General features: G+C 41.3%; 1 protein-coding gene across 1 annotated transcript in view; it reads left to right on the forward strand.

Annotated features, from left to right (window-relative positions):
* The first annotated feature begins 7,572 nt into the window (after positions 1 to 7,572).
* LOC112558949 (leucine-rich repeat-containing G-protein coupled receptor 5-like) overlaps positions 7,573 to 12,133 on the forward strand; it is a 46,232-nt gene continuing 41,671 nt past the window's right edge. The window contains 1 exon segment of the mRNA XM_025229720.1: positions 7,573 to 8,489. Within this exon segment, the coding sequence (XP_025085505.1) occupies positions 8,119 to 8,489 (371 nt within the window). The 5' untranslated portion in view covers positions 7,573 to 8,118.

The raw sequence follows: 12,133 nt of genomic DNA on the forward strand, positions 1-12,133 counted from the left end.
CAGACATCGTGTCCGGTGTTCGTAAATCGTGACAACCATCAACACCAGGAAATAATTTTTTCAACTCCCCGGTTTGTCTCCGTCTAAAGTCATCATCTCCCTCCCCTTCCCCTACCCTTCTCTCACTTTTCCCCCCGAGAGGCCGTGCTGACCCTCGTGAACTTGTCTTTCGTCACGTCTTGGCATGGAGGCGCGAGGCTCACACAAAGACTCCGAGGCCGGAATTTCCATGTGGACTCGCCGCCATTTCCACAATCAAAGGGTAAACAAGCGCTCAGGCAGGAACTGCCTTGTGTCCAGCCACCACCATGGCAGACCGGTCCGGAACGGAGCGAGCAAGAAAGTCAAACGCCGCGAGCCCCCGGACGTGCGTCAGAAGCGCGTGACGTGAACGTCAGGCCGGGAGAGCGATGTTCGCGCTGTTCGCGCCGTCTCGCACCCTGCAGGCCAAGAAAAGAAAATGAAGGGAAGGGGGAGGACGTCATACCATTCCAAACGTGGCAAAGGCCGGCACGTGCATCACGTGCTGAGTTCTTACACGTGGCGCTGCACGGTGATGGCGAACTGACCGACATGTCAGTCACTTTATAGTGAAAAGGTTCTTTTGATATGATAAAATCGTTTAACGTCTTGTGATTTGCATAAAATATCTTGTAATTAGCTACTTACATCAGTTTATCAACGTTCTTCTTAGACACAGGAACAAAGTCCTACAGTTTGTCAGATCGTAAAGTCACGTGCCGTCCATGCACAGGACACAGCATTTCAGGACGAGCCGCACTTTGAAACTAAATTTCTTCTGTTTTTTTTTTAAAGAAAATATTATAGTTACATAGCTGTCATGTATAAAACTTTGTCAGAATCAACTATTGCCTGAAACTAAGGAGCGAGAACAATCTGAGTTTCAACATGCCGTCAATCAGAAGACGACCAGTGCACTTGACTCCACACAGTAAAGGAATGATGGACTGAGTGGATGAAGTGGGCTTCTCTAGAACATTCTGAATGGTTTTCAAAGGGCCGCACATGCGTTATTAACACGTTAATACAAGGAGCCCCTGGCGGCGAATGGCTAGCTGGTTCCCTACATTTCTGTGGCTGGGAGGAGACTGTCTTTTCCGACCATGACATTTCAGCCAGCGAGACACTGCGTCCTCCTGTCATCCAGCGATCATCTTCGTTCAAGAAGGGAAAGCCGGGGTACAGACATGGGGATCTGACAGGCCCTCCCCATTACTACAGCACGTGATTTTGGCAAATTGTTTTACCTGACGACAATAGTTTGAAGACATATTGTCGAAGTTTCATATCCAACGAAGTGACGAGTGAAAAAAAAAATACTGACATCAGAACTCAGCTGAATTATTCACCCTCTGGCCAATAAACTCATGATTTGATCAAGGACATGTATAGGTGGACTGCTGTCTGTCTGCCAAGACCAACGCTTAGCCTCTTGCGAAGTTCTCCGCTGTTAGTCTCGGCGAGCCTAAACAATGAATGTAACTAAACCGGAAGCTTTGTAGTCTCCTGCCTCGTTTTAGTAAACTGGAAAAAATCGTAATCCAGTAGTTCAAGTTTGTGATTTGATGAAAGGTCACTTCAAGACTTGAAGTCGCATGCGTCTCTCTCTCTCACAGAGGTAAAGAGAAAGAAGAATAATGAAAGGGAGAGAGAAAGTGTGATTGTTTGTATGCGTGTTTATATATATAATATGTGTGTGGGCGAGCTTGCACGTGCGCGAATGAATAAAGATTTTTGGAAGCTTCATCATTCTGCTGGTCTCAGGCTACAACATTTAACATCAAGCTTTTCGTGTTTAATTGAAAGTGATTACACAAGTGTGAAAAGTTTCAAACTACTATTTTATCTGACTTCTTACATTTTCGGAGATAATGTTTTTCAGATTTCTAAACACTTATATGTTGGCCCATATCTGTTTACATAAATTTCTTTCTTTGGTGTTACTACCACAACAATAATGCTTTTACTTCTCAATAAAAACAAAGAAATCAATTATCAGGGACTTAGAGTGACTGTTTCTAAACAATCAAGTATTCTGATCCACCAGTATACAACACTTTATGTCCCTTATTTTTCTTTTTGATCAACTTTGGAAAAGGTTACAAAAGTTATCGAAAACTCTATAAAGAAATTTCTGTTTATATTCGCAAATTAGTGAAACCTGAGACGATAAACAGGGAGTGTAACTAAAGCAAGCAAAATACCAAAAACAGCTGAGAAAGAGAGAGTGTGAACACTTTTTCATCACTTCGTGGTACACATAAAGATATATATCAAGTTAGTTTTTGGTTCCTTGTCACCATCAGGGTTTTGTCTTGCTTCGTCGCATGGACCGGTTCCTAATTTATATAATCACAAAGTATTTCTTGCCTGTATCTCTGGAACCAAAAAGGTAACCAGGGTTACTGCACCACTTGGTGTCCTCTCAGTTTACACGGACCACAAGCAGCCCGATGGATTCGAACGTAAAAGCAAACAAGGGCTGAGCTGTGAGGGGTTCATTTGCCTCCTGCCACCAACTCCTCCTTGGGAACTCCTGGCCATAGACCACCCATCGACTGCTCGTGGCCCGGATGACTCTCAGCAGCCATGCTGGTGTCTTGTCAGCATCCGGTTACTTCATCTCCAATGGTTGTTACTCTGAGGGGAACGAAACGGAATGTTCATATGAGGATTTTAAGAATAAAGATACGATTTTTATGGCGAGTAGTACAAATAAACCATATCCCGTTATGTGCAAACAAATTAATTGTGTTAGAAATATTTATATTTTATAGAGGAGGTAGGGACAATCTCTGTGTCTAGGGGATATTTCGGAGGGCGGATCCCAACCGTCTCCTTTCTCCGCCATTGCCGTCCATGATGAGGTATCCGTTGCTTCAAGGCGGGTGTAAAGTTAGAAGGCGGAGATCAGAGGTTTATTATATTTTATTTCCCGTTCTTTGTGTTTCGGAAAAATGTTTTACGGTGTCTCGAGTTATATTATAAATTATGTGCTAGACTGATTGCAGTTTATAAAGTAATATCATAAATAAAACAGATTATTCTTTTGTTCCGGGAAGGTTGCAAGCTCCTGGCTCTGTATGTTGATTAGATTCTTGAGCATGTTTATTTTTAATTTTTTTCTGCTTTGTAAGATGTTACTGATGGCTCCAAAAAAAAAAGTTACATTTAAGTTGAACATTAGGACGAGTGATCAACACCATAGACATGCCATATCTGGTGAACAAAATGCAGTTGACTGTCGTCTAAGACTTGCAGAATGACTGTAAGAAGTCAGTGTTGGCATGAAGACATCATCCTCCCCATTAGCAGCATGGGGCTTAGCACGAGTAAAGCCTGTGATTGCTATGAAGCCCACACCAAACCTTAGATACCTAAGAAATGTAGCCTTTAAGAAAAAATGCAATGTTCATCAAACCTTTGTTTTATTTCTGACTAGGTAATACTAGAAGGAGCTTTTAAAGCTTGAAGATGTGCTTAACGAGGACAATGCCCATGGTTGATGTCATGATTTAGTGTGCAAGAAAGTCAGTGTGACCTGATATCTTTTTTCACTTGCCGCTTAATGTCTGTCTCCATTTTCTACCAACAACAGTTCGCTCTCACTTTTGCGTGTTTTGTCATAATCCTGACTATTGTATTCTAAGCTGAAATGCTTGTCTTTGTAAGTTCGAAACTAAGTGGATTCCGATAAAAATCTAGTTGGTGTACAGTTTTTTTTGTCTAATTTTGTATAAAACCTACGGTAATTTATTATTTCCCCAGCTCTGATTAAGGATCTGTTTACATTCTGGAGATGCGCCTACACACTTTACCGTGCACTAAAAGCGGTCAACAACATGGAGGTCAAGCTGTACATGGATACTGTTACGTTGTCAAGGCGACAGTCATTGATAGAGCGTGTTTGATTTCCTGCTGTGCATCGTGATGTTTGTAGGTGTGTATCGAGAATGGAATAGAGTCGAATAATTTAGTCAGATTGTCAGAACTGTTATTTACATTGTAGTTGACCTAATCCATGTTTATCCACTCCCGTAGACTTCAAGATGTAAGCGAAAGTTGAGGACTGCCTCCCCTGCACTTCTAGAGAGGGGCTCAGACACGGGCAACGACCAGACCGATGCGTCAAAGACGCCATCTTGACCGCATAGGTAATGAGGGGAGATCACTTTCATCCGGCGTCGGCCACTTCCGTGCGACAAACAAGATGCACGACGAGGCTGGCGTGTGAGGTCTGTACGTGGTGTGGGTGAGGGGGACGAGTCGTGGGTGCCCACATTTCTGGGGATCGGAATGGTCCTCCAAAGAAACCAAGTGAACATCTACAACTTCTGTTGACTACTCGACAAGTAGATTCTAATACTACAAGCCAACTCACTCGACAGCAACACTGGAGTGTGACTAGTGAATTCAACACCCGCTCACATAGAAGCTTGGATGATCAGAAATTATCTTACACCAGCTAACAAGGATGAGGACCCACCCTCCTACTCGCGACATCATTTTAATCATCGGTTGTTGCTCGTCTCCACTCCAGCCTCTACAATAAAAAGATCAAGTTACACATAAACATCACGGAGACATTTTGACAGAAAAGTAATCAGCGGTTTTGTTGTTGTTTTTTTATTGATATTTACTGGTCTTAAATGAATGAAATAAATGAAAAAAAAGTATAAATCCAGCTCCGATTCTTGTTCTCAGTGTGTAATCTGTGCTTCTATTTCTGAAATTATATTTAAAAAATGTAACACATAATTCTGATCTTCTCTCGAAAAATGAGGACAATCTTTGTAGCTGGAATTTGGGTTCCTGACCCAAAAGTACAATGCTGACATCATAGATTGGTGTTTTATTCTGCTGAAAGCCTGGCTGCTCACACCATCGCCGCTTCTTCCTGTCTGCATTGAGCGCCTGGGACAGTAGTGAGGGCAGAGAGAGAATTTCTATGCATGAGATATTTGTCTGAAATATTTATATGACTGTGTGGCTTGCATCACAGAGAGAAAGGGGACCGAGAAAACAAAAGTACAAACAGACATCTTGCGAAAAATAATATATAGCATGGATTTATTCCTAGACTTCTTCTGCTTCTTTTTGTTGCTTTTATCGGTTATTTCTGCGCGTGTAATAAAGTACACTTCTAGCGATGATAGCATTTCAAAGGTAGGTATCAGACAAAACCTAAGACACAAAGTAATAAAGCTTAGGGTTGCTTACTTCAAATGTCTGACTTACAAGTTCTCACTTTGTAATTTGTTTTTATTATTTTTGTTATTTTGTTAGTTTCTATCTTATCATTTCTTACCTGAAGGCAAAGACTAAAATAAATATTCCCTTGCAACATGATCTTTTTTATCTGCATGAATTTTTTTGTTTTTCACATTAAAGACCTTGAGTCATAAATTGCCCTTGGTAATGTTTGCAATGTATAAATATATGAGTGAGTAACAAGAGAGTACTAAATTAAATGTAATCCTAATTAATCATCATCATCATCATCATCATCATCTTTTTTCTTCATTTCAGCCTCAAAATTAGGCTTTAGTTTTATTTGTTCTTCGATTTTTGGTCTTTATGCTGAAGCAAGAAGAAGTACTGAACGAAAACTCAAATTCAAATGTTTGCTTTCAATCGTGATCCAAAAGTGAGCGGCTCTACCTCATGGGTTCGTCCAATGCAAAATGTTGATTCTCTAATGTTATCTTTTTCCCCCTTATCGTTATTAAACAAGTAAACCAACGACAGAAAACTTCAGAATAAGTTTTTTTTCAGGCAGTTTCAAACCTTTGTCTTAATTAGCCTCTGTCTTCCCGCCCACAATCAAACAAGCACCGACATTTTGTTCTTCTAGAAAGATCGATCCCTGAGCCAGGGCTTGCTGTTTGTTTCTGCTCAAAATGAACCAATTATTTCTCCTCCGCGCCTATTTATTTTTTGAAAAATTCAAGCTATGAACTTTCGACATGAGCTAACAAGGTCAAGAACTGTCAAGATCGTTCTTTTTCTAACCAGGCTAAAACTCGTTTAACCTTTTCTAGATATTCTCTAACCTAAACCTGCTCAACCGTATAAATTTGTTGATAAAGAAATGTAGAGCCCATATTTTTAACGATGATCAGACTTTTGTGATAATGGATCCGAAGTTTACCTCTGTGACAAGAACATTATGTTGGAGTTTCTTTCTGGCCTCCATGATGCGGACTATTACTTGTTCTTCTTACCGACACTTTACCGAAGTCATACAAATCCAAAGCCATTAACACAGAAAAGTTCTTTTACAAAGAAAGTCCGAGTATGTTTACGTTTTCTTGAAGATAATATAACATGGAAGCTTTTTTTTGCGAAGTCTCGCGTGGTTGACATAAATAAGACAAAGCCAGTACTTAAGTACATTTAGCTTTTGTAGTCACCAATAGTGGAAACCATCCTAGATCGCCATAGATCATTCTGTTTGGTGTTTGGAGGGAATGACCGACAAAACAAAAACTGCTGGTAGGTGTCAGACTACCAAGTCCCTTAGGTGTAATTCTAGCTAATATTAAAAAAAGTTTCAAAAATCCTCTTAGAAATATCAGTGCAAATAGGCTTCGTCCGTTGAATGATAATAACATTCTGGAATATAAAAAAAAAAAAATTCGCTTTCTAATTATATTCCTTTTGCGCTGAAATGATTTTTATGTTGCTGACGTGAATGAAATAGCTCTCCCATACAAATATCGAGTTTTAATCAAAATTATCTAGATGTCACGTGGTTATGTTCTTTGCACGACCTTTATTTATCTGTAGAAAATTTAATGTCACCTATAATTAAAAAGAGTAAAGGACTCAAATGACCCAGAATATTATTCATCCAGTTGTTTTGCACATCATGCCGTGTCATGATGTTTCATCTCAAATTTGTTGCTGGAAGTTCAAGAAGCGCAGGCGTTTCAAATATTAATTAGAAGTGTTTTCTCCAATTAAAAAATGTAACTAGCATGGTGACTAAACACTTTCAACAAGAATGCTGTAAAAGAAATGGTTCAATGAAATTCAATGGCGCCTTCTTGGGCCGGTATTCATGAGTGTTCATGTGTTCTTTCTGTCCTTTTCTACAGTTTTTGTCTCATTTTCATGTTCCTACAGGTGGATATATTTAAAATATAGCTGTTAAACTTTGTGTCCCAATCTAAACCAGGTTTTAGACAGGGTTACTGTAAGGTTAGGTTTGGTGACAGATGAGGCAGTTAATATCAAACACTCCTGTCTTGTCAGACCTTTGACCTTTAAAGTGTAAGATACACTAGCCGTAGACCTATTGCGTACAAGTAATTACCAGATATCAGTAATGCAAGTGTAGACAGCTTAGCAGCATACCCAGTGTGCAAATTATACCAGTAGACCGACAGGGTAAGTGTAACATTCCTCATCATCAGACCTATCTCATAAGTATATACTTGTACATATGTACAGCATATTTCTGCTATGAATAATAATATATTTTTTTTCAGATGTCCCTCTCTTTGTCTTTGCCGACTGGTGACACCCGACTCCGCCCTGACAGACTCACTGCAGTCGCTCCTGGCAGGCCGGGGGTTGGCTGCCAGACCACCAAGGACCAGGAGGCTGCGTGCAAATATTCGCAAGCTGCTCCTCCCAAACTTACAGAAGAGCGCGAGCTACTGACCAACGAGGAGACAGTCCTACCTGAGACAAAAAGAAATGAAGATATTTTGAAAAACAGGTTTTTAACAGTTCAAACAGAAAAAGCGCAGATTAAACCAGGAGAAAAAATCTTAAACGTGAATAATTTTTTAGTTCTTTTTTTCTGGGACGAAAGGTGTCAAGGATAGAAACAGCGTCACGTGCTTTGTGTTTTCTTCCTTTCTTTTTGACCTTTCACAAACTGCGTCGCGTGCGATACGACAAACGCCTGTGCAGGTGAAAAGATACCGCGGCAAGCATGACAAGCACAGGGACGGACAAGACAAGACAGTAGTTGTGCTGATAGACTCACTGAATCAAATACTGCACAGCGCCTCGACACTGTGCCAGCCACACCGCCAGTGCCGTCAGCCACGAACGTCTCGTGCGTTCCCACCACCACCAACATCCATGACAACCAGAACAGATGCCAGTGGCTTTCCCCAGCCAAGCATCCGCAGGACCGTCGTTGCCGAGGCTGGCTTTGCTGTTCCTCTGGTCCGTGGCGATGGCAGGCCTGTCCCTGGACTCTCGAAATTGCGGCGAAAGAACAAAGCGACCTGTTCGATATATTGTGTGAATATGATTATCGTACCCTGTCTGGCACTGGCCCACAGTCTGGTGGTGGCTTTGGGACAGCCACAGCTTGCCGCCGACACCAGTGCCCTGTCCTGCCCTGCAAAGTGTCTGTGCACGGAGGTGGGGGCCGAACTGAGGGTGGACTGCTCTGGTCAGAACCTGACAGAAGTACCCCGAGAAATCAACCCTCGCGTCAGACACCTGTGAGTAGCCTTCTAACATTAAGCCATTCACTACTTTTTATAATGCATCAGGGCATTGGTCATTTTTCGTTTTTTGTTCTTGATAATATTGTTTATTTGGCAATGTCTATTTTTTTCTATTCCCTTTTGGTTCAAAATCTCCGGACAGTTTTTAATCTTCTTTTTGCAGGAAAATTCACAAATTATTTTTTTATGCATCATAGATCGTGCTTTATGCGCTCCCCCTTCCTCACAAACACACGCACGCAGATGATGATGATGATGATGATGATGATTACTACTACTATTATGAAGAAGTAAACACAGTGATCGCCTTAAGTTCTTCGAGTTTTTGTTTATCCTAAAGACGAAGAACTGAAGGTAACAGTCAGAGGGGAAAGTTGTTGCCTTTTAAGCTCTGAGTTTTAGTTGTTGCCAGCAGCAGCAAACAAGCGAACCAGTCGACTAGCACATGCAACAAAAGACAAAAACAAAGCCTGCGGGTAGACGTCAACCACTTGCACCCGCTGATTGCCGGGATGTGGACAACTACCCTGCTGTTGACCGTTATCAATGAAGCAGCCACCCGCGTTTGTTGCCTTCAGATCGCTCGCCGGAGCTTGTTCTCTTATCTTTCGTCAGATACTGACGAGAGCGGCTTGTGATAAGTGTTAGCGAGCCATCAACTCACATGGCGGCTCTTTAATCGCGCCACCCACCCCTCGACATGATAACATTCAATGGGAGGTCAAGGCCGATAGGTCATTTCCAGCTGTTTGAGTGGCGTGCAACGTTACGCTTCCCGCCTTGAGATGATGGTGATGGACAGAGGACACCTTTGGCCTGAATGGCTGTCTGGCTGTCTGGCCGTCTGGCGCCCTGCACTTGCACTTCTTTTCAAAACTTCTTGCGCTGAACAAATACAGTCGTCTGACAGTTTGTGTGTCGATCCGTAGCATGAAGTACAGTTATTTGAGATGGAACTGAGTAACATGAGCCCTACAATGACTTTCGGTATCATTTTTCTGTTAAGTTTGAAGTGTTTATGCATCCATACTGACAGGATAGGTAAGTCAGGGGGAATTAGTATTTTACACCGAGCCAACAACTAAGGCCACGAGCCCTGTATTAGGATAGGTAAACCAGACGACATATAATTTTATATATATATATAGAGAGAGAGACAATGCCAAAGAGCGTGCTATGCTAACGACCAAAGAAAAGAGTGCTAACTTGTATTTTTATATACACCCGAATAAGATAGCATCAAATAGTCCACCTGCCAACACCCGATAATCTGCGTACAATGAACCAAATAGGACAATGTTAAATAGTATTAACAAATGACCACCATGGAGCGAGATTCGTGTTAAACATATTCTGAAGCACAGACGCATCAACAATAACAATAACAACAATAACAACAAAAATAACAATAACAATAATAAAACAACAATAATAAAGTTGTTTATTATTATTTCCACAATTTTAGTGTCCCTGCTGGTAACATACTCCTTAAAAACATCATCCCCTCCTCTCACATCTCCCCAATCCACTTTCTGTCTGAGTTACGAAAATTAATAGCAAACGTACATTCGCCTCTTACACGCATACTTGCCCGCAAAAAAATGGAAGATGTCTTAAAAACCTTACAAAGCCAGAGATATTCCTTCACCCCTTAGTCATTCAGCTGATACAAGACTCCAGTGGTTCCTGTCTCACACATCATGTCTCAGTCACAAGTAGTCGCCGTGGTAGACACTATGTAAGTTCAGGAAAAAGAGGAAGAGCAGAGGAAATAAGTGAAGCTTGGTCCAGAGGGAAGAATACGTTACGGTTCAACGGCACCAAGTGGTATGACAAGGGGCTGTCGGCTATAACAAGGTGGAACTTTAGCCTCCCAGCTCTTTAAACAAACGTATCAGCATCACCATCCTCATTTTACTAACAATTACCTTTAGAGTGGCAACCGTGGATCTCATCCAGGTACAGTTTTTTCCAACTAATTCCATCTGCAAATCCCGCATGTTACCTTGACAACAGATGGAAATGGCCAGGGGACAGTCTCCGGCCCTTGTGAGAATTCCCTACTGAATGATATCCTGTTATATCTAAAAATAGAAGAGGCCTGGATTGGTATTGATGGATACACGATGTAGATGGTTGATGAGTTAAAAAAAGTACATTCTTTTATCAACAAATCTGTTTACATGGCAATTAATCATCAGACATCAGACAACTGTTTTCTGAATGACTATCCACTTTCTGAAAGACTATTACTATAACAACAAACGTTTTAAATTTTTGGCATCTGTAAACAATCAAAGCTGACATTTAAAGACCAGGAAACAGTAGACCTGCCCGTCTGACAATCTTAAGAACTGCGGATAAATTCTGAAGACTGGAATAAGAGATTTTAAGCCAGACATCTTACAATTTTAACCATGGCATCTTTTAAAGATATTTTTTCTTCGATGACCTGTTTCTGTTGTATTTAACGATTCGTTGTGAATAAACATCAGGAAACCCGATGATTGCAAGGACATAGCAAATGAATTAAACTTCTTAATATAATGTTGATATAGGAGAGAATGTGCGCAAATATTCAACGCCCACACATTCTCCTTGCTCTCTCTCTCTCCTGCTTTCAAATTCTCTTTTACACACACACACACCACACACCTAAACGCATGTACACACGCACACGCACACGCACACATGCGCACTTAACACAAATACACACGCGCGCGCACGCAGACGCACCTTTCCGTTTCTATCTGTCTTTTGAGTTTGTTTTCCCGCCGGTCTGTCCATTTACCGTGTTGTGCGTGACTTGTAAAGGAGGTCAAGAGGTTGTCGGGGTCGACGAGGTCGAAGTAGTGATAACCTTTGTATTCAAATCAAGGGACGAGACTGGCTGCAGTCTTGGTGTTCCCATCGCTATCTCCCGTGAGTATCTCTATGATACCTTCATTTCGTTCTAAGTGCTGTCATTTTTCCATGGCTTCCCAGCCACAAATCTTACTCCTTCTCGTTAGCTTCGATCCTGTCTATCCTTCTTTATTGATCCTGGATTTTTATTGACTTTGCTTTTCCTACTATTTTTTTCTATTCATATGTTTTTTTCTCCTTCTTCTGCATTCCTATGCTTTTTTTCGTTTTTCTTTATTCCTCCTTTTCTATTTTCCTTTTCGTCCTTTTGAACTTCTTCTCCATCTCTTTTTCTTCTTTTGTCTGAGTTCTTTTTTTCTATATGCGCTTGACACTTGAAAGGACATCTAGATGACTATTATTTATGAGCACGTGCCAATCAGTATCCAAGTGTGCGTGTGTGTAGACGATTTATCAATGTGTCAGTGTTTCAAGTTGTGCATGTTTAGCTGTGTAGATATGTGTGCATGCGTAGGTCGGCGGGAGGGTTGATATGCGGGAGAGAGAGAGAAAGAAAGAAATTTCGCCTATTTTTGTGCTCAATATACGATTTCTTGCTTCTCAAGTATCATTGTAACATCCGCCTTACTCCTGGTGACGCTGCCAAAACTTCTGAAGTGTCGGAAACCGGTACATTCCCTTCGTCTCCCGCCTAAATTTGCTTATCTCAATCATATCCAGATCGACAAGTTCTTACCCGGCAGTTGACGAGCCCAAGATGACAGACAAACACT

This window comes from Pomacea canaliculata, linkage group LG3 (assembly GCF_003073045.1).
Source record: "Pomacea canaliculata isolate SZHN2017 linkage group LG3, ASM307304v1, whole genome shotgun sequence".
Classification (NCBI taxonomy): Eukaryota; Metazoa; Mollusca; class Gastropoda; order Architaenioglossa; family Ampullariidae; genus Pomacea; species Pomacea canaliculata.